The sequence below is a fragment of the Enhydra lutris genome, unplaced genomic scaffold (assembly GCF_002288905.1).
Source record: "Enhydra lutris kenyoni isolate GAN:26980312 unplaced genomic scaffold, ASM228890v2 scaffoldscaffold33, whole genome shotgun sequence".
Lineage (NCBI taxonomy): Eukaryota > Metazoa > Chordata > Mammalia > Carnivora > Mustelidae > Enhydra > Enhydra lutris.
The window spans coordinates 9,400,216-9,427,297 of NW_019154117.1; the positions used below are offsets into that span (position 1 = coordinate 9,400,216).

General features: G+C 46.4%; 1 protein-coding gene across 3 annotated transcripts in view; it reads right to left on the bottom strand.

Annotated features, from left to right (window-relative positions):
* Positions 1–27,082, bottom strand: part of LOC111153567 (dedicator of cytokinesis 8) — a 178,860-nt gene that overhangs the window by 61,742 nt on the left and 90,036 nt on the right. For all 3 annotated transcript variants that reach the window (XM_022512673.1, XM_022512674.1, XM_022512675.1), the window contains 10 exons: positions 18,165–18,282; positions 16,468–16,538; positions 15,253–15,391; positions 14,555–14,656; positions 12,889–12,984; positions 11,990–12,224; positions 9,365–9,529; positions 7,363–7,532; positions 4,011–4,106; positions 824–919 (listed from right to left, as the gene is read on the bottom strand). In XM_022512673.1, coding sequence (XP_022368381.1) covers positions 824–919; positions 4,011–4,106; positions 7,363–7,532; positions 9,365–9,529; positions 11,990–12,224; positions 12,889–12,984; positions 14,555–14,656; positions 15,253–15,391; positions 16,468–16,538; positions 18,165–18,282 — 1,288 coding nt within the window. The remainder of the gene's footprint in view (positions 1–823; positions 920–4,010; positions 4,107–7,362; positions 7,533–9,364; positions 9,530–11,989; positions 12,225–12,888; positions 12,985–14,554; positions 14,657–15,252; positions 15,392–16,467; positions 16,539–18,164; positions 18,283–27,082) is intronic.

Genomic DNA, 27,082 nt, shown 5'->3' on the forward strand with positions numbered 1-27,082 from the left:
CTTTCCATCTGCCTCTGCCCCGGTGCTGAGATCCAATTTTGGGTGTTTTGTGTTTAAAAATGGTGTTTTGTGTCAATCTCTGGCCCTTGGGAAGCTGATCTCTATGGACGACACCTCTCAGGCCTCCTTGCCCTTGGGCTTCCGCTTGAAGTTGACCAAGGGAGGCACCGGCCGGGAATGAGTGAGGGAGAGGATAGACGTAGATGAGGTAGAGGTTGATGTCCACTCCACTGCCCTCATCTGGGCCGCGGCAGGCTTCTGGCAGGGACGACATTCTGTAGGACTCTGGCTCCTATCAGGGGGGACCCTCCGCTCTGCCTCAACTTTCTCTAAATCCCAGTTATGCTCTTCCCCACCGCTCTGCAAAGGCTTTGCAGGCCATGATAAAATTTGTGATTTCCAGTACACCGGAAATCATGGACGGTTTTCCAAAGGAGACCGGCATGACCTGTGGTGAGAATTGGCAGCCCGGGGAGAACGGATGGGCCGGAACAAAAAGAAAGGCAGGTGGGCAAAAGAGGAAGTGATTTCGAGAAGCCTCCAAGAGAGGATGGCAGGCCGGCCAGGTGGGGAGTGGGCAAGATAAGGAGAAGCGACGGGCGCGAGGTGTTTTCAAGGCAGCAGCCACAAGAGCAAGTGGAATCTGGCAGAGGAGTGAGGCAGAGCTGGGTTTTAAGGAACAATCCCAGGTTCTTAGCGGGAGCAACTCTGCAGATAAAACGTCAGTTCCTAAGGGGTGGGGGAAGGGAGGGCAACTTCGCGGCCTTTGGGCCATGGGCCTCGTGCCTTGCTGAGCGCAGACAGAAACGGGCATGAACCTCACCAGAAGCTCGAAGAAGAACCAGGCGTACTTGAAGACGGTTTCTCTCACCATCCCGGTGCTGACCACCATCTGTAGGGCGAGCTCTTCGTGGAAATGCTGGGCGACAAGGACAAAAACCAGTCCGAGAAGGCAGGGGCTATCTACACCCTCATGCCCTCTGTTTTGTACCAACGGTTGGTTCCTGACATGGGCATCCCCCCTGTCCCAGACCCCAGGTGGATGGCAAAGTCAATACCAGAGGTTAACTGAGGGGTAGGACCTTCCAAATGGGTGGGAGAAGGTCGGTGGCAGCATCAGGTAAGAGAGTTGGTCTGAAGGGATGGCCTCAACCTGGGAGAGACTCTGCATTCTGGGGAAGCAGTCAGAATTGGGCCTCTTCCTTTCCCCCAGGCCCTGCTGCAAACCCTCTGTGTGACCCCTGGAAGCCATTCCTCTCTCAGCCCTCCACTTTCTTGTCTGTGAAATCTAGTGGTTTCAATGTGGTAGTAATGTGGTAGCAATGGTGGTCAAAACGGACAGTGCATCCGGATCCCCTAGGGGGACTGTGAAGACACTCAGACTGCTGGGTCTGCCCTCAGAGGTTCGGATTTGGATTTGGAAGATCTCGGGCAGAGCCTAAGAATTCACATTTCTAGCGAGTTCCCAGGTGCTGGTGACGCCATTGGTGCAGGGACCTCCGTTAGAGAATCGATGTCACGGCGATTTCCAAACTGCCTCCCGGATAGGACAGTTCTTGGTTTTTTAATCCCACTGTAGTGCCGCGGGGAACATGATGGGCTGATGGGCAGATCCTTTCCATTACAGTGGTAGCAGCCTGAATTCCCAACTTCTCAACCCCCTCTGTCCCAGGGTCAGATCCTGGAAGCTTCCTCAGCTTTGCTTTACGCCTACACTTCCCTTCAAGTTATCCAACTGCTTGAGAGCACACATAGCAGGTGGTGACTTTTGCATCTTTGGTACATTTCCCGTTCCCTGGTTTATCTGGCTACGTATACTCTTGACAACAGCTTTGTTGGGGAAGAAGCTCAAGACTGAAGGTAGGGCCACCAGCTCCTCTCCATTTGCCTGGGACTGTCTCATTCTGAAAACAGAAAAGTCCTGCATCCCAGCGAGCCTTTGGTTCTGGGCAAACAGGGATGGGTGATCGCCTTAACTAAAGGCAAAAATGATGCCTGGGTGTTTGTGGATTTCATTAATCCGCTGACCGTAAAACCTAGAATAAATATAGATGAACTAATTTATTTATTGTTCTGTGGGTAAAAGAACTAAAACTATTTGAACATCCTCATACCACACCCTAAGCTACAGGTATATACAGCAGTTAAGTTTCAAACTCAACCCCTACAACAAAAACTGATGACAGAAAGACCGTCCTTGATACGCCTTGATGGTGTCTGCCCTGTACAGCGTGTCTGCAGCTCATTTCACTGTCTTATGCACATTATAATTGGAGAGTTACTAAGCCGTGCTAAAAGGACACAAATGGAAACTCTACGTGCAGATCTCTGGGTGTTCTAACTTTTTGAGCTTCAGCCGTTTAACGGTGATGAATCCAAAATGCTAAAGTGTTTCAGCATGTCAGAAGGTTCGCAGACCTTCTACCAGCTGAGTCAAACCTTTATAACCTTAAGACACAGAAACGCATTTGTCTACGTCAAATTTGTCCAGAGCCGTCCATGAAGCTCACCGTCCTGGAAGCAGCGGGAGGCGGATTGTCAACCCAGCAGGTGGTCTGCGTGTGCTGGTGACGTAAGTCAGCTACGTGGGGATCTTGCCCCGTGTAGGAAAGCCTCACTCCACCGCCTTCAAAGGTAACCTCTGGGAAATAGGTCAGTTTGACTGCCAGAGTCTTAGAGATTAGAGGAGGATAAGCTGCTTCTTAAAGTAATTTATGTTGCTTACCAGGCAACATTATTACAAGAACACCTCGCTCGGGAGGGTAGAGAGGAGAGCCAAGCAGCTAAAATCCTTTTTGCTGAGCTAGTGAAGAAACGCAGTCTAAACTTCCCTCTGAGATGAAATGATTTTCTAGTCATTGAGAACAAACTCAAAACAAGGCAACAGGAAGGCCAAGTGTGACTGTTCGTTGCAGGAGGCAAGGCTGTAGGCAAACTGTGGCTTTCAAAGAAGGTTGAATGGTTCGTGGAACCAGTCCCTGCCAAGCCCAAGGTCGAGTTTGAGGGTAAGTGAAATATCTTCAGCACCTCGCCCAATCTTCTTTCTCTTTTTAAAAAATTAATTCCCTGTACCTTTCCCCAGACATAGGGTGCCCTGTGCCGGGATCACTGAGAAGTCTGCACCCTCAGGCCCTGGCAGGACCCCCCTATGCCTGATCTTTCCCTCACTTGGTGCACAGCAAGCTGAGCTGAGGCTCGCTCCCCTCCTGACATGTTTAATAAACATTCCCTGTGGCATCAGCTGTTGCAAATGGCTTCCCGTATTATCCTTCCAATCAGCATATTTACATTTTAATAAGGATCTGGAAAGACTCTCGAGACCTTAACTTCAGTCACTGCTCTCAGGGAGCAATCCTCGGGTGTCTGGCAGAGAAAAAACTGAAGCGAGACACCCCCGGGCCCTCAGACCACACAGGCCGTGGCGATGACTGGAGAATTCTGCTATTATCAGATGTTCTGGTGAGCAGCTTGTAACGTCTCCCAGCTCCTAAGTAAAGCAGATTAGAATGAATTTGGAGGAAAGCCTGTCAGGTCACCTGATGGAGGACTGAAATAAATGAGGCCCAGTCATTGCCTTTAGCTTTTGCTAAGGATGAACTGCTCCTAGCCCACCGTCGACTGAAGAAGAAACGAAGGCAGGCGTTCTCAGACTGATCGCTGGACCAGCATCCCCTGGGAACTTGTTACAAATGCAAAATCTCAGGCCCAGCTTCAGAGCTATGGCATCAGAAACTCGGAGGGCAGGGTCCAGCCATGGGTTTTAATGAGCCCTCCAGGGACTTTGGATGCATGGTATGTTGGACCACCCTTCGGGAACAGGAATCACTTGGTCAACAAAATGGATGACAAGGAACAGAGCTACTGAAGAGTGTGTGTGTGTGTGTGTGTGTGTGTGTGTGTGTGTGTGTGTGTGTCGGTGGGGGCGGGGAAAGGAGGCAGAAGAGCCCTCTGATGGTGTCTGTTATCAATCACAATGAGAACAACAAGCAAATTGTCCTCACACTCAGTACCTTTTTGCTGGCCGGCCTCGGGGCTGTGGTGGAGCCTGGGACATCGTTATTGGCTGAACAATAGTAGGACATCCGATTGCAGCTGCGATCTGAATTCTGAAATACACAACCCATGACTCATCCGACGGTCGACAGAGGTCCCCTTAGAAGCTGAGCCCGTGGCCTGGAACTCACACCCTCAATGTTCACTTATAACCTATTTCTTACTTTTTTTTGTTTTTTTCTGGTTACGAAGGTAAAACACTGATCACAAATGAATACAAAATAAAGCAAAGGATATAAAGTCACAGCGCATTCTACTTGCTCCTGACATAATCCCTGTTAGTGGTTTCATGTGTAGAACAACACATAGTTGCAAACCTAGTCAGGATTATCCTATGGTCTTGCTGATAGGAGGAATTTGAGAAAGAAGACAGAGGATCATCAGGGAAGGGAGGGAAAAATGAAACAAGATGAAACCGGAGAGGGAGACACACTTTAAGAGACTTAATCTCAGGAAACAAATTTGAGGGTTGCTGGAGGGGAGGGCAGAGGAGGGATAGGGTGGCTGGGGATGGACCCTGGGCAGGGTAAGCGTTGCAATGAGCACTGGTATTATAGAAGACTGGGGAAGCAGAGGCCTGTACCCCTGAAACAAATAATACATTATATGTTAATTTAAAAAAAAAAAACCTACTTAGGGACAGGGGTGCTGAAGTCTCTTGTATATTCTGACTTTTGGGGGGAGGTGGGGAGCATAAAACAAAGTGTGGGAACAGCGCCTCTCTGTGGGCTAGGATGGTACTCTCCTGGGCTCCCAAACACTGTATTTAAAAAATTGTCAAAAACCACTGTGGACAAATGCTCTCCCCTTTCTACAAAATAGTTAGATAATTCTTAACCCCATCCACATAGAAATTTAGTATTTTCACTTTTCTTAAAGGAAACCAGAATGATCAAGGCTGTGAATAATAGGCCACGTGTCCTGGGAAATCGGGAAATGGTATTGCTTACAGGGACCTTATGTATGAGGCGTACTGTGGTGCGCTGGCAAACGTTTAGCAAACAGCTCTTGGGGGGAGGACCTGATTTGCAATATTTATTTCTGTACCTTAAATGCTTTCATCACGACAGATTGCAAGTTCAGATGATGTCACCGGACACAGTGTTGGGAAGAAATGTGCACCAGCAAATCATTATAGAGTATTTCCACCATACAGATACAAGAGACACAAAAAAACCTCAAGAACACAGATAAAGAGTAAAATGTAGCAAACTAGCAAGGAAGGGATAGTGTCTGAGTACTGCCTTTCTAAAGCGGAGCAATTTGGGATTTATGGACAAGTTGCAAAGGTGATCGAGAGTTCTCGCACGGCTTCTTTCCCCAGTTCCTCTTGATGTTAACATCTGACATCACTCTGGTACCTTTGTCAAAATTAAGAAATTAACATTGGCTCCTTACTAGCAACTAAACCACCGATGTAGATTTTACTAGGTTTCCACTGAGGTCCAGTTTCAGCTTCAAGATACAGTCCAAGATACCACAGTGCATTTAGATTATTTTAAACTTAATATAACTTGGTATTTCATATAATTTCATTTTTTAATAGCATCTAACAACCGGCTCAGAAAATTCCAGAAAATTTAAGTGACCGGCTCTCAGAAACTGGTAGGAGCCAGCTCCAGCCCAGCCATGGGTTGATTCTGTAAGTCAAAAACACCGGCGTAGGAACAATGTCGTAAGGTGCGTGCACACTCTAGATTGTCAGAATCTCCAGTAGCGGATCCATAGATGATTCTTAAATCCATCCAGGGTTCAGAAACTCTACGGAGACGAGCAACGAGAGTCCCAGAGCAGGAGCGGACTCGCCCACGATCACACAGTTGAGGGGTGGTAGAGTGCTGACCCAACCCCGGTCTCCAAATTCCTTTTTCTCACAATATACCGTCTCAAGTGGGAGGATTTTGTAAGAGAAATTATGTCAAAACCTAGAGAGTATGATTTATCATACTCAGGGGAAATGATATTACTCTAGAAGTTTAGTCACAGGGGCCACAGATAACTGGAAAGAAAATTCAGATGAAGAATTCACGGTAGCTTTGTGATGCGTCAATTTTATAGTGTGTGGTTATATCACAAGCTCGAAATAAATTTTCAAATGAGACACACTCTACCAAAATCTGATCAGGACCCCTCAAAAGTGTCAAGGTCATCAAAAACAAGGGAAGTCTATGAAACTGTCACCACCAAGCAGAAACTAAGGAGACAGGACTACAAAATGTAATGTGGTATCTTGGCTGGGATCCGGAAACTGAAAAAGGACATGAGGGAAAAATGGAGGAAATCTGAGTAAAATATGAACTTGGGTTAATAATGATCACAGACCAATATTAGTTCATGAATTGGAACAAATGTACCATTCTAATGTAAAATGGTAATAACAGAGAGACTAGGCATGATGGATACACAAGCTTTCTGTACTCTATTCCCAATAATTCCATAAATCTGCAACTGTTTTAAAATAAAAAGAATATTTATCAAGAAAAAGCAAAGAATTCATGGGAGGAAAACAGTATAGCCCAAGTCATCAACCGTCTCCGATCTGTTTTTGTTTATAAAACCTGGCTTTGCGGGGTGCCTGGGTGGCTCAGTGGGTTAAACCTCTGCCTTCTGCTCAGGTCATGATCCCAGCGTCCTGGGATCGAGCCCCGCATCTAGCTCTCTGCTCAGCGGGGAGCCTGCTTCCTCCTCTCTCTCTCTCTGCCTGCCTCTCTTCCTACTTGTGATCTCTGTCTGTCAAATAAATACATAAAATCTTTAAAAAAAAAAACAAACCTAGCTTTGCTCTGGGGAATTACTATATGATATAATTAATCTATGGATGTTAACGAATGTAAAGGGCAGGTATTAAAAAATTAATAAAACGAAATAAAAAACAACTGTTCTAAGGCATCAAAAAAAAAAAAAAAAGTTAAAGCTACATTGTTTACCTTGAAAACAGACCCCAAGTGGCTCAATCAGCTGCGCTCTAAAAACTTCCCAACCACTTAGACTAACGGAGCAGATCAAATGCCAGTCTTGCCTCTGCCTCTTTCCAGAACGGTCTCGATCACTTCAACAGCTGAAGCATGAGAACACATAACTAGCAGATCCGTGGACCCGGTTGTGGTCCATTTTGTGTTGTTTCTCTAAGTTTTCGCTAAAACTAAAAAAGCTTGGGTGCCTGGGTGGCCCTCTGCCTCTCCCCCTGCTTGTGTGCACTCTCTCTCTCTCTCTCTCTGTGTCAAATAAATAAATAAAATCTATAAAAAAATAAAATAAATAAAACTAAAAAAGCTTGTGTCACGCTCCAGGCTCTGGCATCTCCCGTACCTTCGCAGTCATGATGTGCTTTACCTCCTCGTCGGCCGCGCAGTGTGTCCCCGCGAGGTCCGGGTTACTGCTGCTCATCACCCGGGCCTGCAGCAGCTTCGAACTCACGGCGGCTGCGGACGTGCGTCCATACGTGTGGTAGCGCGGGTCAGGGAGGGCGGCGGTCCCACCTGCACCCCACCAGGCCCAGACATGTCAACAGAAAGAGGGGATCCGCGTCACTGAACCGAGCTGGGGACGGAACTGAAGAGGGACAGGGTGGAGAGTGGAACGAAAACCCACTGAGCAGATCTCGGAATTAGGGTCTTATCATCAAAGGCCTAGCAGAGGTCAGAGGAGCGTGGCTTTGGGGGTAAGTAGATGAGGGCGAGGCCCCAGGGAGGGGGTGAGGACTGTGGTAGCTGGGAAACACCTGCCTCATCTGAAGGCAGGGGCGGCTACAGAGCTACACCCCCTTAGGGCCACAGGGAAACAGCCCCAGGGTGGCCCGAGCTGTAGCTTGCTCCATACAAGCTGGAAATGGGGACTTCTAAATTTATTAATATTTAAATTAAGACAACTTTATAAGTCATGCAAGATTTTCTGAGATAAGAGAATCCAAGGATAAGTACATATCACACATCGTTTCTCACTTTTCAGTATGTGTATGTCTTCCAAAGTGATTATGCGAGTTCTTTAAAAAATCAATTGAAATTATAGGTTTTCTGGGGTGTCTGGGTGGCTCAGTCGGTTAAGCATCTGCCTTTGGCTCAGGTCATGATCCTGGGGTCTTGGGATTGAGCTCGGAGTCGGGCTCCCTGCTCAGCAGGGAGTCTGCTTCTCCTTTTCCCTCTGCACCCTCTCTCTCTCTCTCCACTCTTGCTCTCTCCCAGATAAACAAAATCTTTAAAAAAAAAAATTTACAGGTTTACTTGTAATGAGGTTGCATGGACTAATAAAATGGGCAAGTTTCTGCATTAGAACCTCGAATTTTGTAAACTTGCTGATGCTATTTTTTACATCCTGCTGACTGGAAGTGTCAGGTGATGACTACCTCTGTACATAACTGGGAAGGATGGAGAGATGCACTGTTATTATTTCAGAAGTTTAGTTTGGGGGAAATGAGGAAAGGGAGTTAGCTTTTCATAACGAAAACTTGAGGAACCGGTGCTCACCACTACTCTGGGATATTTGTTTTCCTTCGTCATTCTTATCCTAGCATCCTGGACACCTGTTGTCTCCATTTTTGAAAATAAAGATCCTCACCCAAATCAAATTATCCACTGGGTTATCAACAGAGGCAGAAAAAACCAAGTGCTTTGGGTATAAAAAAAGGGAGGGAGGGGTGCCTGGGTGGCTCAGTTAAGCGTCCAACTCTAGATTCCTGCTCAGGTCATGATCACAGGATCCTGGGACGGAGCTCTGGGTGTTGGGCTCCGTGCTCAGTAGGGAGCCTGCTTGAACCTCTTTCTCTCTCCCTCTGCCCCTTCCCGTGCTCATGAACTCTGTCCCTCTAAAATAAATAAATCGGGGCGCCTGGGTGGCTCAGTGGGTTAAAGCCTCTGCCTTCGGCTCAGGTCATGATCCCGGGGTCCTGGGATCGAGCCCCACGTCGGGCTCCCTGCTGGGCGGGGAGCCTGCTTCCCTTCCTCTCTCTCTGCCTACTTGTGATCTCTCTCTCTCTCTCTCTCTGTCAAATAAATAAACAAAATCTTAAAAAAAAATTAAAATAAATCAATCAATCTTAAAAAGGCAGGGGCAGGAGGGAGGCAGCAAGAAAGCGAGTCAGAAAAAAAACTAGAAACAAACTTTCTAATTTCGGCATTCAAATAAGTCTGGCATCACCAATACAAAAATAAATTAAAAAATTAGTAAAATCAATTTTAACAACAACAAAGAATCAAATATACAATTTAACTTTGGGCTTTTTATGATATTTTGAATTACAGGGTAGCAGGCCAGGCGCAGGGTCCCACCCACCAGGCACCCATGGCCGGGGTGGGGGTTGGGGGGTCAACCCTACCTGACTTGGGTGGGTCCCTCGGCGGCTCCGGCAGGCGGAAGACGTAGTGCACGTAGGAGGCCAGGAGGCAGTTCCTCCCGTGCTGGTCCTTGGCCAGGTCGTTGCTGTTGTGCAGACTGTTGGCTATGGCCACCACGGACTCAAACGCAAACTGGGAGAAGTTGGCTGAGGAACCAAGAGAAAAACAGGCGGCCTCACAATTGGTCCCGAAGGAACCCCAGCTAGAATGTTCTCTGGGGCAGCGTCAAGGAGTCCTCACAGCGGACCTGCTGAACCAGGCTGGGCGAGATGGCGGCCAGGGCAGGGCAAGTGTTTGTGGGGACAACTCCTCCATCCCAGCTCTGCTGACTGCAAACCACGTCACCTCTCCCCCTTCCTCAGCCTCCTCTGGCCAGCACTGCGGGTCTTCACCGCAAAGACAGGAGACCATCGAGGCATCCTCCCCCTGCCACCGAGCCGTGATCTTAAGATGACCTGGTGATTCTCACACACCCTCCCATCTGAGATGTTTCCTTGCACCATGCAGTTTCTTGGCATACAGATTAATCTAGAAAAGTAGCTGTGTCATGCTCTCCTCCACATGGGTCTGCACAAAACTACTGATTTACCGTACACGGTCTTGTTCAGGAGCTCCCAGCCCTCCACAGTTTGGCTTCACCCTCGTTACCCAAACTTGTTACCCTTCTTTCCTGCTCCAATTCAACTTCCTTTAAAATGAGGCAATTGTCCTGTCCCCATCACATGTCTGCTCTGTCTCAGCTCTGCAATTTTTTGCATGTTGTTGTTCTCAGCTGGAAAGCCCTCTGTGCTCCCGCCATCCGCCTCCTCCAAGAAGCCTCGGACATGACTCGGTACAGGGCTTCAGGGACGCCAAGACTCAAAGTTCTTTGGCTGCTCCCGGTGGTCACCTCTGTCTCCCTGAGCAGGCTTCCAGCCATCTGGGGAGAAGCGTATTTCTCCCTTCTTCTCGTCTCCACCCCTGTGATGACCAGAGCACTTGACATATTCTGAATAAATGCTTCTATGTTAAGTGCCTCCACCTAGTCGGTGGCTGTTGCCCCAGGACGGGTGGCAACTTGCTACAAAGAAGCAGCTTAAAACCTAGGAATGAATGGTTTGTCTACTGCAGAGGTCTGTGTGCGAGTGCAAATATGTGGGGGCATGGGAAGGAATCTGGGGATGGTGGAGCTAGCCACTCAGCAGGGCTCTAGCTGGAGAGGCAACGGCTGCAGCGAGGAAACGCTGGTCTGCAACACAGGATACCTTAACTGTGGCACCACGAGAGACGCGTCCCAGGACACAGCGTGAGCGGGGGATTCGGAGGTCCTCTTCTTCCCTGGCTCTGAAGGCTGCCCAGCATGTGCCAGGCTCTGAGTGCCTCACTCCCTCCCCACCCACTCGCTCCCGTACCATAGCCCCATTGTGCCAGTCACTTCTCTTCTGACACTCCCAGGAAGGTGTCTTTTGATACCATTTTCGGAACCCCTTCTGTTCTGAACCAGACACTCTGGGTTTCTGTGCTTGCCCTGCACATCTGACTATCCCTATGTGGGCCCCTTGCCCCCCACCCATCCTTCAAAGCTATCTCAATACCGCTGTCTTCCTCCTGGGCCCTCCTTCGTCTTCCCAGACTGAGGTTCTCACCTCCCCCAATATTTAGCTGTGTCCTTTAGAGGATGGTCCTGCGCTGATGCTCTTTGCTCAGTTTTAAGTTCTCTGAGGTCCACACGCTCTCAACTGTTACTGCCAAGCCCACAAGACTTAGCAGAGCCCTGGGAGCACGAGCAACGTCCGAAAGACATCTGCGAGTCTGGGGGCTCAAAATGACATCAGCCCAGCTGAAAACGGCATCCAACAAAGGCGCCCCACTGCCTGGCCTTCTCCTGCAGGAGTCGGGAGGACCACTGGACCCAGGTCTTACGTGACATTGTCTCCAAGAGAAGTCTTACACATTGTATTTAAATAGTGTTAATTTGTGCCAAGTAAGCATTTAAAACATACTATTGGAAAGTGGATGAGTGGTTGTCAGGAGCTGAGGGGAAGGGTGAATGGGGAGCAACTGCCAAGGGGCATGGGTTTCAGTTCGGGCTAATGAAAATCTCCTGGAACTGGAGACCAGTGACAGTTGCACAGCCATGAGATGTGCTAAAAGCCAGTGAATTGTACACTTTGGTGGATTTTAGGGTATGTGTTTTATAGCTCAATTAAAGAAGTGATCCCACTGAGTTTCCATTTGGAGAGTTCCTTTGCTGCCATTTAATACGAGCTGTCTTACTTCCTTAAAAACATCGTATTTCCTTGTTGGTCAAGAAAATAAAAATACCCCAGTGTTCAAATGAATCCATCAATTACCAGGAATGGACTTTGAACTATCACCTCTAATCATTCAATACACCTATTTTTGAAAACTATCATTTTAAGCATCCTATATTAATCTGTTTTTCATTCAATGCCCAGGAAGTCTCAAAAAAAAAAAAATTATCCCTGGTTTTGGCTTCCCTTGGACTCACATCATCGATAGAAAGGAAGATCCCATTGTCCCCGTTCTCGGGATTTCTGGAAAGTCACGTGTCACACAAGGCGCTGCCTACCCGTCCGGCCCCGCCCCAGCCCCGCGGGCCCTACCTGTCTGGCCGGCGATGACCATGGGCTGCACGGACAGCTGGAAGAGCTTGTCCAGCACCAGGTGCAGGAAGAGCACCAGCGGCTCCAGGCGGGAGGAGTTCAAGCAGATGAGGCTGAGCTTCAGCTCGTGCTCCAGTGCCGTCTCGCTGATCTTCTGGTCCAGCACGCGGATGGGGAAGGTCACCTGGTTCTCCAGGGAGTGGCAGAGGGTGAAGAACTTCTCCAGGTGGTTGTCCTGGGAAGACAGACAGCAGGCGTCCTGGGGCGGACCCCGTCCACACTCCACGGGGGGGCTCATGACCCGAAGCTCTAGGACCTGCCGGTTTCAGACCGAGGCTACGGCCGCCTCGGAAGAGCGGCGGGCACAGAACAGAATCTGTTGATGACTAGTAACTGAAGAAAATAGAATTTGGCCTCGGATCTGATCTGGTTGTGGGCAGAGGCGAGCACACTTGGTTAAACACACAGCCAAAATGGGGTCTGAACAGATGGAAAGTGCAGACAGGGGCAAGAAAAGGGAGGAATGGAGAACTGGAAAAAAAAAAACAAAAACAAAAAGCTGGGGAAAATGGCGGAATGACAAAGGGGAGTGAGACAGCAGCAGGAAAAGGTTGTTCATGGTGCCCCTTGCATGGTGTCTCAGCCCAAAGGGCAGATACTGCATTCCTTCATCTAGGCACTCGACAGCATTAGGAGGTCTCTCCCTTTAAATGACCAGTAAAACCTGAACAGGCCTGTAAGCCTCCAGGATGCAGTGAAGGTGGTTTCTTGTTGTATCCATGCATGAACTCTGTTACTGGTCCTCTACTGGCCTGTCCACAGACGGTTCTCTGCTGCACCCCCTTCTTCTTGTGAGCCCTCTGCCTCTGATTTGAAGAGGACGCTGATAGGTTCCTTACCTGGGTGTGGACAGAAGAAACAGCCTGCACTTCAATATTAAATACCCCCTTGTGTCCTTCAGCCCATTTAATGGGAGGATTCTGTGAAGGGACTTTCTGTGTTAAAGGGAAAAGAAAAAAAAAAAAACAATTAGCAATCCAATCCCCTTTTCTGGTTACAGACTAGCAGAGCAAGGCAGCGTGAGTGTGAATGTCAGGGTTACGCAGCTGTGTCCCTCCCTAGAAGCCTGAGAGAACTAGCCGAGGAGTCAGGAGTCCTGCACTCGGGTTCAGTTCTTCACAGAACGAGTTGTTGTTACTTTGACGAGTCGAATTAACTCTCATTTTCTTATACTGATGGGAGGGGTCTGAAGTGAGTGATGGATCCTAAGCTCCCATCCAGCATTGATGACCCTGGATTCTAGGGATGGGAATAAAGTCATATTGCATTGGGGACGCCTGGGTAGCTCCGTGGGTTAAGCCTCTGCCTTCAGCTCAGGTCATGATCTCAAGGTCCTGGGATCAAGCCCCGCATCGGGCTCTCTGCTCAGCGGGGAGCCTGCTTCCCTCTCTCTCTGTCTGCCTCTGCCTACTTGTGATCTCTGTCAAATAAATAAATAAAATCTTTAAAAAAAAAAAAAAGTCATATTGGGGTGTCTGGGTGGCTCAGTGGGCTAAGCCTCTGCCTTCAGCTCAGGTCATAAATCCAGGGTCCTGGGATCAAGTCCCGCATTGGGCTCTCTGCTCTGCAGGAGCCTGCTTCCCTTCCTCTCTCTCTGTCTGCCTCTCTGTCTACTTGTGATCTCTGTCAAATAAATAAATAAAATCTTTAAAAAAAAAAAGTCATATTGCAGTGATTTCCCCGTTAATCAGGAACGTCGAGACAAAGTGTAGAATATCTTACAAGGCATGAAACTTTAATGCCTTGGAGAGCCTGCAGTCACTTTCCCTTTTAACAAAAGGTTTCCAGAGAGCAGTCCCAAAGGCTTCTGCATTCATTACTTAAAATGACTCTTTTATACCATTTATATGTTGGTGGTTCTGCAGTCCTTGGGGACCATTTCTGGCCTTAATTCCCCACCAGAATAGTCATCCTCTAGAGACACTATCATACAGCCCTGCGAGAGAACGGCCTAGCCTGACCCAGCCACGGGAGTGTGGGCACCTCCTGCACGCTAGTGGAAGGAAGCACGCTGTCCTCACAGGAGTGGGAAGAGTGCCTGGAGTGTGGACTTCTGGAACTCTCCAAGACAGAGTCACAGACTGGGGCCCAATGCTGGATCCAGCCTCCAGACAGTTCTGTGTGGCCCAGGGCTGGAAACATTTTGAACTAGCTGCCAACATTTGAAAGTCAAGAAATTTCACATGAAAGCTTGTTTTCCTTTTTTGTTGTTGTTGTTTTGGTTTAAGACTTTTTTTATTTATTTAAGAGAGAAAGAGAGAGCGAGGGACCAAGTAGGGAGAGGGGCAGAGGGAGAGAGAGAATCTCAAGCAGACTCCACCCTGAGCAGGGAGCCCAACTCAGGGCTAGATCTCACGACCCTGAGATCATGACCTGAGCCAAAATCAAGAGCTGGGCGCTCAACCAACTGAGCCGGCCACCCACGTGCCCCCAAAGCTTGCTTTTCTAACTTCCTTGGAGAACTGGAAGATAGGAAGGCACGGGAGTGGCTAGCTGGCTGCTTACCTCTGCTGAATGCATGGAGTAATTGGGGGGCAGCTTTTCCAAGGCAACAGGGAGACAGTAGGATCCAGTCTGAAGACGTTCATTTAGGAGAATTGGCAGCCACTGAAACAGATGATGTAAAGAATAAAGCGGAATTATTACAGCATATCATGCTGGCCATTTATCTAGCTCACAATAATCAAATGCAATTGAATGATGATTAGATATTGACCAGGCCTCTTGCGAGCAGTAATTTCTGTCAAATTCTTTGCATTTTAAATTCCCTGAGAGCTCCGGAGATAGGGGTATCAGTGATTTACTGCTTTCAGAGCCAAAGTAGTAGCATTTTTCTTTATGGCCCATGTTTGTGAGTGTCTAGACAACATCAACGTTTATTTTACCCGTTATATTTCTTAAAGAAATAACTTTCTTCCCCTGGGGGAAGTGGAGCATATATATGGGATCTAGAAATAATGGATGTTGCAATGCTATTTTATAAATGCGTATTCTTCCAATATCTACCACCCGCTAGCTTGCCATTCCAGAAATTTGTCATGTGCCAAGTCACGTCATTTCTGCTCTTTGCTAGAATCTGGTTTGGCACATTTTGCTAATTCTGATGGGAAAAAAGCAAGTGAGCTGAACTGAATTGTTTATGTCTGCAGGGACCTTGGAGTCCAACCACCACAGTGTGAATCGGTAAGTTGGAAACGACTTACCGAGTACCCCAGGAGACTTTCCACGGAGGCCCCCTGCTTCTGCTGACAGCTGATATGATAGAAGGTGAACAGGAGGTGGTGATTTACGGTGAGCTTAGCCGGGAGCTTGATTTTCACTTCTTCATAGAAGTCAGGAGACCTGTTTCAAAAGCACATTGTACATGAGAAAGCTTAAGCAAGAATGATGCTTTCTCCAATGATCCCTTCTAATGCCACAGGCCCTTTGCACCTCAGAATTTGCCTGCTTGGTGTGCTTCTCATTTTACATCATTCTGCTCCCACGCTGAAGATCCTTGAGACCAACCTTTATACCCCCAGACCTGCTTTGTTTACAAAGGACTCCTCACAAACTTAAGGCATTGTCAGGAAAACAAACAAACAAACTCCACACATAATGGGAAAGTTCAACTTATTTCCAAAAGAAGACTTGGTCTTGCTATGGCCTCCTTTTCTATCTCCACCCCCAAGAACAGAGACGGGCCCCATCTCTGGCCTTCATCAGAGGAATCTAGATTAGCAAATGAATGCCGACAGGAAGGAAAGGGAACCTGATTCACTGAATTACAAAGACCCAGATACTTGACTAAGGGCTTCAAGTACATTACTCATCTCAACCTGTCCCAGGGTAGGAAAGAGGGTTCAGAGAAATACTTCAATAGGCCAAGGTTATCAAGCCAGGATCAAACCTGAGTCCATCTGATGCTCCCTCCCCAACCTGTGAAATGTCAATGATGGTTTGAGACATTAATCTGTGACTCAGTGTACCCACAGAATAATGAGGGTCCCATTTCTCTTTTGGCCAACTTCCATGTTCTTAAAGTAGATAGTAGCACAGATGTGGAGTATTATTTAGAAGACAAGGAGACAGGGAAAGGAGAGTTGGATTTTGCTTCTGACCCCCTGCAGTATCTCCAGCTAGTTAGGAAATGTATTACTTTGTTTAATACCATAAAACTTCTCTGTGTCATGCTACATCAGAAGGCTCCCGAAAAGTCAAAACAATATTCACTTCTTAAAGACATGTTCTTCTCTGTCTTAGTTAATGACAAAAAGTATGCATCTGCAGCAAAGAATCATAGAACCGACATATTTCCTTTGCCCCGTAGTCCCTGAGTTATAAAAACTTTTGGGAGGAATCACCAAAAGGGGATTCAGAAAAGCCAGGAGATACTGACACAACCATGGCATATATCTGAGATGCGGAAATGTACTCACTTATTATGGTACGTAACAGCTGTGTATACTTCCTGCAGAAATTCAGGGCCAGTGGATTTTCCAAAGATGACCTGCGTGCCAATAGAGAAAGGACCAGATTAGCAGGGGGTTTGGGGCATACCAAAGCAACTGTCATCAGCCCCATGGATGTTTGAGTCTGGCAAAGCTACATTTTGTAAATTAAGTGTGCTGGATTTACAACTGACCCAACTGCACACCAATGTAGAAGAACCAGCTGTGAAGGGTAAACTGAGGCCCCAAGGAGCTGTATTAGTGACCGAGAGCCAGATGGGTGTGAGACTAGAAAACCAGTACCCTCTCCACTTGGCCTCGCTGTCTAGAGGTCCATACTCTAGGCAAAGCCACATGGTTTTGTCCCCAGTGACTCTGATCCAGGTTCTTTCTCCTCCAAAGACATGGACCTGGTCTCTTGTGTGATCAGGACGTTCCCTGGCTTGTCAACGTGCTCCTGTTATTTAGAAAAATACACTAGGGGTGCCTGGGTGGCACATTCAGTTAAACGTCTGCTTTCGGCTCAGGTCACATCCCAGGGTCCTCGGATCGAGCCCCGTGTCGGGCTCCCTGCTCAGCGGCAACCCTGCTTCCCCTCTCCCTCTCCCTCTGTCTGTTGCTCTGTCTGCTTGTGCTCTGTCAAATAAATAAATGAAATCTTCAAAAAAAAAAAAAAAAAAAGACACCTCCTGTGGCCTGACTCAGCCCTGAAGGTACATGATTTGACTCACCTTTGGGCAAAGAAAACAAGAGCCTTCTCCTATTTGCAGCAACAGTCATGACAAGGTCCCAGGGCTTGGGGAGTGGAGAACAGGCTGGGACTGGCCCTCACGTGTCCCCTCCCAGAAGCTTCTGCAGAGCTGTACCAGACAGCCCCGGGAGCCTTGCTAAGGGCTAGAGCAGGGAACCACGGGAGCCCTCCTTGAGGACTGTTTTCACATCACTGTCACAAAAAGAGACCTTGCCTTGGGAAGGTGCATGTGTCAAGAGAAGGATGATTTTTTAAAGAAAAAAAAAAAAAAAAAAGAGTAGGTATCTGAAGAATAGAAACACTGGAAAAAATTTCCTTCAGTAGAAAGGTATAGGACCGGAATTCTAGGGCTTAGGGATGGGATGACTGCCCATCTCATTTAGTGGCAGAAACATAAAATAACACAAATTCTGGCCTTTTGGGTGCCTTCGAGAGTGCGGTAGTATATCTTATTATTTGATTTATATTTTGTCTCAGGCTGAAGACCCACTCCTGAAGGGTGCTGAGACAGCGTGGGTGTTATTGTTATTAGGCAATATTTCACATTTACCTCCAGAGGCAGCCTGGGGCTTGGGTGAGTGCAAACATGGCCGACACAGCGGGCCCGCCTCGCCAGCTCTTCCGCCAGGAGGGTGATGTGGAAAGATTTCGTAACGTTTTTCAATGCTCTAAAACGATCTGCTCTTCCAAATGTCACAGATCACTACCGAGTAAGTCGGGGAAGAGACTTTCAGCTTAGAATGACCCTGTTTCCCCTTCAGCACCCTGGGACCCATACTGGAGTAGCCCCGAAGGCCTTAGCAGGTGTTGACATGCAGGCTTGACTGGATGGACTCTGCATGAGGACGAGCCCTGCATTTTGTCTGCCTGGACCGACCGGGTCGGGGGGGACCACCAGTGCCCTGGTGGAAGGCACACGTTTGTCCGTCTTTACCGGCATCGCGCTGCTAGCATCCTCTCCACACATAAACTGGATCTTTATAGTGATATTCCGCGCCGAAGCCAGTTTGTTAGCGAAGTTTAGCCTCTGTGGGTAGACGTAGAGAAGATTCCTGGAAAAGAAAAGACAAAGAACCAGTGAATACTTGGCATCAGGGAAATACAAATCAAAACCACAGTGAGATCCCACCTCACCCCAGGCAGAATGGCTAAAATTAAACAGTCAGGAAACGACAGATGCTGGCGAGGATGCGGAGAAAGGGGAACCCTCCTACACTGTTGGTGGGAATGCAAGTTGGTGCAACCACTCTGGAAAACAGCATGGAGGTTCCTCAAAATGTTGAAAATAGAGCTACCTACAACCCAGCAATTGCACTAATGGGTATTTACCCTAAAGATACAAATGTAGTGGTCTGAAGGGGCACGTGCACCCAAATATTTATAGCAAAAATGTCTACAATAGCCAAACTATGGAAAGAACCTAGATGTCCATCAACAAATGAATAGATAGAGAAGAGGTGGTATATATGTATGATGGAATACTATGCAGCCATCAAAAAACCGAAATCTTGCCATTTGCAATGACGTGGATGGAACTAGAGGGTATCATGCTTAGTGGAATAAGTCAGTCAGAGAAAGACAATTATCATATGATCTCCCTGATATGAGAAATTTGAGAGGCAGGGCGGGTAGCCGTGGGAGGAAGGGAGGGAAAAATGAAACAAGATGGGACTGGGGAGGGAGACAAACCATAAGAGATTCTTAATCTCAGGAAACAAACTGAGGATTGCTGGAGGGGTGGTGGGTGGGAGGGCTGGGGCGGCTGGGTGATGGACATTGTGGAGGGTATGTGCTATGGTGAGTGCTATGAAATGTGTAAGCCTGATGATTCACAGACCTGTACCCCTGGGGCAAATAATACATTATATGTTGTTTAAAAAAAAAAAAAAAAGAGGGCCCATGGGAGGCTCAGTGGGTTAAGCCTCTGCCTTCAGCTCAGGTCATGATCTCAGGGTCCTGGGATCGACTCCCGCATTGGGCTCTCTGCTCAGCGGGGGGCCTGCTTCCTCCTCTCTCTCTGCCTGCCTCTCTGCCTACTTGTGATCTCTCTCTGTCAAATAAATAAATAAAATCTTAAAAAAAAAAAAAGAACTAGTGAATAAAGTCTGGAGTTTATTCATGCCAAGTTCTTCCCTCAAAGCAAAACCCTGTGCTCAGGAGGTCACTATCACAAAGAAGTGTCTCCTTTCAGAAGTGAATTATTTTTGGAGGAATGAGGTCTTATGGATTCTTCTCTTCAGCTGCAGCCAGCTGATAAGAATCAACACTGTTCTCTGCTTTGCTACGTAGCGAGATGGGTCTGCTGCTCAGAATGTCTTACTGCCTTGCAACATGGAAATCTGCCTAGAGGTGGAATGTCTGATACAGGGATAAGAAAGCAACAAAAGGCTCAGCTTATTTTATTTTTTTATTCATTAATCATATCATTTATTTATTTGAAAGATTTTATTTTTAAGTAATCTCTACACCCAACGTGGGGCTCGAACTCACAATCCTGAACTCAAGAGCCATAGGCTCCCCCGGCTGAGCCAGTGAGGTGCCCCTCAGCTCGTTTTACACACAATCTGTGACCACAGGCGATGGGCCTAACTTCATTTCTTTTCTTTCTCTTTTTCCCTTTCTAGTCTGTATGGAGTAGTTTCAGTTTCTTCTTACCACGGCATTCTGGATAGGTTTAGCTTTCTTCTCCTATCTAAGATGAGAGTTCAAACCTCCAGCCCAATAAAGTTATAGGACAATAACACAATAACAATATAAAAAATATATCCATTTATCTAACAGCTATGGAACAGGTACTAGGCTAACTATAATTTTTATTTTTTTTCTTTCCCTTTGCATTTTTACTAGTATATTCCACTAAAAGGAAAGCTCTGGGAAGACAGAGATTTTTATCTGATGTTTGATCCACTGATGAATCACTAGCAGCTGGACTAGTGCCTGCAACATAGTAGGTGCTAAATAAATATTTGTAGAATAGAAGAACAAATGTGTATTTTTTTGATGAATCATAGTCCTGACTCAAAGAAACAATGATATTACAGCACTTACTTACCCTGTGTCAGGCAATATTCCCAAGTACTTCTTTTTCTTTTCCTTAAAGATTTTTATTGATTTGAGAGAAAAAGCATGAATGGTGGGGAAAGGCAGAAGGAGAGGGAGAAGCAGACTCCCCACTCAGCAGGGAGCCCAACACAAGGTTCATTCAATCCAGGACCCAGGGATCATGACCTTAGCCGAAGGCAGACCCTTAATCATCTGAGTCACACGACACTCTCAAATACTTCTTATTTATTAATTTAAACTTAAATTATCATAATTATCCTATAGCTAGGTACTATGTTCATGACATCATCCCCATGTCATAAATTTAAAAAATGAGATGCAGATATGTTACACAACTTGCCCCAAATCACACAGGTAGGAAATGTCAGTCGGGAATCAAAGTCAGGAAGTCTGGCTCTAGAGCTGTGTTCCCTCTCATCAGACCCCCACTGAAATGACAAGAATGACCTTGCCGTATTGGGTCACTCAAGACACCTCTCAGTGACAAGTCTACCTAACCTTCTGGGTCTCACCAACAGGACACAAGGACTGACTCAATTAGTTAATGTCCCCTACTTCAGGCAAATGTCTTGAAAAGTGGGAAGAGGTTCCCACTTGGTCCACTGTTCCAAATCCTAGACAGCATATTCACCCCAGGCAGAAATATTCTTGTTCCAAAGGCTTCCAAATCACCCCGGTTTGAGAACCACTTATTTACACAGGTGAATTTGCACAGGAAAGATTTGTGCCTCCATTCCCGGCCTATTTCCCATCTTGAAGACATAGTCGCTGCCACTCACTGGGTCCATATTCAAATGTAAAGGATGTCCCACTGGAAAAGGGTGAAGTCAGTGTTCAAGTATAAGGCAGAAGATGAAAAATCTGTACCTGTTTGGTTTATGAAATCTCTAATAGGAAAATCAAAAGGGAAGGACGAAGCTGGCCTTGACTCCATTCTTGCAACTCTAACCCCTTAGTTGTAATAGGCAGATTGATCCTGCCATCGCGTGCGGGTGACAATGGTCATTGGGGACCTGCCTCCGCATACACGTCCGGATTTACCCCATGGCTCTTCCTTGGTATGACAGTATCAGCAGGGATAAGACTCATAACCACCACCTCAGACAAGACCAAGTGCAGGGGTTGAGTGAACCCACTCCCGATGGACCGGGCTCACAGCCCCCAGTCAATGATTTGGCACCAGACATGTAAACAGAGAGCCACGTGGCAGAGGTCATGTTCAAGGGAGAGCTTCCTGAACGACCAGGAATGGATGCATCGATGCTTAGAATCCCACTTTCACAAGAAAATTTCAGAGTCATACAGTTCATGGGACTTATCATTGTTAAAAGCAAAGATGCTTATTTCCCTGAGTGTCACACAACCTCTAGTCGGACACCAGGTATCAGGCAAGGCGAATCCCATTAGCCCGCTGCTCACGGAAAACCCAGCAAAACCGGCACTGCCTGCGTTCTTCTGCAGAACCTCAGCCCTGGGCAAAACGTGAACAAATACGTGGGGAAGCAGGGGAGGTGGGAGACGGCGGTAATGTGCTTCCTGAGCTGCTTCAAGGGGGAAAGAGGCACCTCCTTTCCCTAAATGTTTTGACCTCAGAACTCATTTTGTTAATCTTTTCTTTCATGGTATATTTCCCATGTGTAATGTTCTGAGAAATCACTTGGGAAAACATTGAAATAAACTTCTCCGGGGACACAGGAACATCCCACATCAAGGAGGAAAAATGCAGGTGGATTCTCTGCTGTAATGGTTTTGCAGGATAATGAGTGAAGACTCACAGGTATTCAAGGAGAGAAAATACTACTTGGAATTACCAAGAACACCCAGCAGCTGTCAGTTTGCTTGTGCAAGTTCAAAGGCCAAGGATGCAAATAAGTAACATTCCTATGTCTTTGTTTCCCCCAGACTCGCTGGAGGCAGGATGGGGGTGACAGAGTGCTGGGGACAGATCTGAACTGCTCTATCTTGGGACCTCTCTAGGCCACTCTGCTTCGGGCACTGATGCCTGGCATTGTACCAACTGGGGCACACACTTTCCCTGCCTCCTGGCCTCTGTTTCCAGCTCTTTCTAGCTATCCTCCTGTCCTCTTGGTGATCTCTTGTGATCTCAGGATCAAGAGTAGGCATGAATGGTCAAGTACATTGACTGCATCCTGCACCTTAAGTGGAAAACAACATAGATGCAAGGCAAGAGAGTCATCACCAGGAAATTAATTAAATTTCGAGAACGGGCATAATACTCAATAAGGTTCAAAAGTCAGTAAAGCCTTGACTACTTCCTCCAAAGAGGAGACGGCAGGTTGGAAGAGAGTGAAAGGATGAGCACAGAATTCCGGGGAGCGAGAGTTCGGAGACACCAACGCCAAGCCCCAATCTCTGAAAATGAGAAAACGAAGGCCCTGGAAGGTAAAGGGACAGTGTGTCCTCTCGGAACCTAGCCCGTGGCTGTGTCCGTGGAACCGTCCAGATCTTGTTCTGTCAAACTGAGGGAGCCCAACTGTGAGGCTGTTGGGAATGGACATGGATGTAGTAAGGCGGGCAGAAGGCAGTCCAAAGTTGGTTGTGGGCACATGGCTGGGGGTACAGATCCCTCTCTGCTCACGCCTGCGCATCTTTGCAGCTCCCATCTGCAGAGCCAATGTTTCCCAGTGGTCGTGTTGAGAGTGGGTAAGGGTGTTGGCTTTGGAGCCAGAGAACTGGCCTTGGGCAAGTTCTTTAGGCTTTCCAAAGCCCCAGTGGGGTTAACAGTCACACGGACCTTGCAGGGCCGTGGTGTGTATCAATGAGCAAAAACTTATTAAGGACAGTTATCATGATGATGATGATTTCCTGCACACAGCAAGGGCAGACACACACCACAGCCTACACGCTCCACTCCAAATCACCGTCCATCTCTCCTGGACCAGTGCAATGCTTTCAGTTCATCTCTGGACTTCTACACTTGCCCCTTATAATTTACTCCTTATATATCTGTCAGGAGGACTTTTCCAAAAGTGTGAAACAGATTATGGCAGACCCCTACAAGGGTATCCCAAATTTCTTATCATGAGCCCTATATGATCTAGCTTTTGGCAATTTCTTCCACCCTATTGCTCATTACTTTCCTGCACTGGTTTTTTTGTTTTTGTTTTCGTTTTTTTGGTTTTTTGGTTTTTTTGTTTTTTCCCCAAGGCCTAGACCATTCTAAACTGATTCTTATGACAGGGCTTTTGTACCTGCTGTTCCCCTCACCTGGATAGGAAAATCAGGAAGAGCTGATAGGAAATAAGAAGCTGATAGCATAGGAAATAGGAGGCTGATAGGAAATAGGAAGAGCTTCTCCCAGTTCTCTAAATGACTGGTCCCTTCTCATCTCTTGGGCTTTGGCTCACATGTCCCATCATCAAAGAGCTCTTTCCTATCACCCTCTAGAGTTGGTCCACTCCACTCTCTCTCCTACACAAACTCTTTTATAATCATGATTATGAAAGCACAAGGATTATGACAATAATATGAATCCATTTTTCAATCTTGAATAGCTGAAAAGTACAGGAAAGTACAAAGAATAAAATCTCAACTACCCAATATCCTACTGCATTGAGGAAAATCGTTGTTCAGACAAGCTTATTTCCTTCTGTCTTTATTTCCTCTGTATGTTGAACAGTTTTATCCCACTGTGTAGATGAAGCTTTATCTTGGTTTTGTATCATTTAGTGTTGTTCAGTTACAACCGTTTTCCCAATGAACGTGATGTTAATGGCTACATGATAATTCCATGGGATGACGATGCCATCATGTACACCAGTGTCCAAGAATAAGCATCCAGGTTATTTCCTCTTTCTCAGTTATTAAGCTGTGATGTATACTTTATCTATCTTGCCCCTCTGTGATGTGGTGTATTTTTGAAAAAATCTCTTTTGATTCTGCAGAGTTCATTTCTTCATCTTTGAATCCACAGAAAAAAAACACCAACCCACCTTCTGTTATTCTGGGCTTGAAGAAATAATGAGCCAGAGTTTGTAAAAACATTTTCAAGGAGCTGGATCAAAGGCTCCGTGTAAATCACAATGGATAAGCAAATGAGCTGTCCCCACACCCTTCTCCCATGTCCCAGTACAGGGGCACCGCCAACCTGACCCACCTGTCCCCCCAACACCAGTCCACAACTTCGCACACTGTTCCACAGTAATGTTCAACCCCTGTCCTCAAACCTCATCACCATGGGCACTCAGTTCCCTGCCCCATACTGAATGTACTTTCTACAGGACACACAGCTGAAAGGAAACTTCCAGAAAATTTAGCTTTTTGCAAACCTGGAACTTGACTCCAGGGAGGTTAAATGGCTTTACCTAAACATTTTTTTTTTTAGGAAGGTGAATCTCCCACGGGTCATTATGTTTCTTACTACATCAACGTTACCTGATGTGTTTTGTTAAATGGGCACACTTTGAGAGAAAATGGGTCCACGAAAATAAGAATGTTATTTCTTGGGAGGGAAGATCTACCCACATGCTCAGTAATCTGGAGAACCTAAACCAGGTAAGATTACCAAGACACTGATGAATGGATTCTATGTTTTATATGTGATAAGGTACATGCCTCATGTTAGCTAGAGAAAAATCCAAGAATTATGTCATCTAATGACTTTTGAGAAGGTAGCCCATAAGCAGGATGAGACTCACTGCTTCTTGCCGAGGGATTTTGTCCGTGCAGGCCCAGCGTGCATGCATAGGATCAAGTACAATCTCATTTTCCCCAAACACAGACAAGAATGGCCCAAAGGGAAAGTTGGGATGTTCACAATCTTACATCTTGTCTGAATCAGATTCCCACTGAAAAGAATCATAAATACATAAGCATTTGAGACCTGCTGGGGAAAAACCAACTGCTTTAGAAAAGAGTAAATCTCTCTCCAATCCCACTTGAAACTTTTTTAGAGCATACTTCATTGTGCTCATTGAAATTTTACCAATTAAGACATCCCTCTTACCAAATATTTTTTTGAAACACCACTTAGGAGTTTTCAAGTATTAAGAGGTTTAAATATCATCCACAACCACCTTAGTATGAATTAGTTTTCTTGGTTCCTTTCCTCCTTACAAAGAGGTTGGATTTGGACTGTTGGTGTGAGTGGAGAAAGGAGACAGACAGGAAGATGGGGTAATTTTTAATCATGAGGCACTGCTCTTGGGAAAATCTGGATATGTAACTCATCAAGGAAAGTGACAAAACATGGAAATGCGGGAAGGTCTCAAATCCAAATTTTTTTATTCCACATTTTTTCCCCCTAAAACATTCTTAAACTTGGCCCTGACAAAACAGTCAAAACATTCAATGGCTAATCACATCTCTCCTAACTCCCAGCTACATGCATGAAACCTATGGTGTGGTTTTTAAGGTCTGTTGTTTAGATGTTCTTTGTGATTCCCACATAGAGAGGGCTCAGAAATTTGTTGAATAGATCAAGCTCCCAGTCAGGGTATTAGAACTCTATTATCACTAGTGTCTGCCTGTCTTTCTTTCTTCCTTCCATGGTGACTAGAAAGCATTTAATAAGTATATATTTTATCTACATGGGCAGGATTAGAACAGACCCGTTTAGCAGTATACATTTCAGACATCCTGCCAAACTCACCCTTCCCAGCTACGTCTTCCACCCCAACTTTTGAAGCTTCGTTAGAACTGTGGTAGCAGCTTCCAACATGGCTCCCAGTAACCCTGCCTCCTGGGATTCCTGCTCTGTGAAACCCCTTCCCCTTGCTTGCAGGCTGGACCCAGTGGCTCGTTTCTAACCAACAGAACACAGCAGAAGTGACAGGATGTCACTCTGAAGGTTTACATAAAGACTGTGGCTTCTTCTGCCTTTGGCTCAGGTCATGATCTCAGGGTCCTGGGATCGAGCCCCGCGTCAGGCTCTCTGCTCAGCGGGGATCCTGCTTCCTCCTCTCTCTCTCTGCCTGCCTCTCTGCCTACTTGTGATCTCTGTCAAATAAATAAATAAATAAAATCTTACGAAAAAAAAAAGACTCTGGCTTCTGTCTTGCTTATGCATATACCCTCTTGCTCATCATTCTGAGGAAGCCAGTCGCCATGTTGGGAGCTGCCCTATGGAGAGACAAATATAACAAAAATCTCTGGAGGGCTCCTGCCAACAGCTAGTGATGAACGAAAGCCCTCGTAATCCAAGAGGAACTGAATCCTGTCAACAACCACAGATGTGAGCTTGGAAGTGAATCCTCTCCTGGTTGGCCCCTGTGGTGATCACAGCCATGGCTACCATTGAACTGTGGCCTTTGAGAGCCCTGAGTTCATGGCATCCAGCTAAGCCACACCTGGATAAACCACACGGATTGGGAGATAATAACTGTGTGTTGTTTTATGCTGTAAAGTCTCGTTACACAGCAATAGATAACACATACGTGTATGTTTTTAAAACATCATTGGTCAGCTATTCACTGACATTTAAACATGGGATTCCTTTAGAAAGTGCTTTACCTGTAAAATTTCTGCCTTGTAACTGGATCTCAGAACTATTCTCCTGGCCTAAGAAATATAATATAATGACGACCCATTACATTATAATATAATGATGATAATGTTCTTAGTACTGATAGAGCCTCTTTGGCATCCATCCAATCTCCAACTAAGTATAAAACTTGAGAATTACTAAAAACATAAGTAATTTTTCTTTGGTTCTAGCTCTGAACTGAACTAATTAATGTCTCTTTGAGAGGCTGCGACCAGTCAGATAAAAGCTAAGAAGAATGCTAAGAAGTACCAGCCACAAACATCCTTTCTTCTCCCTTAAAGCAG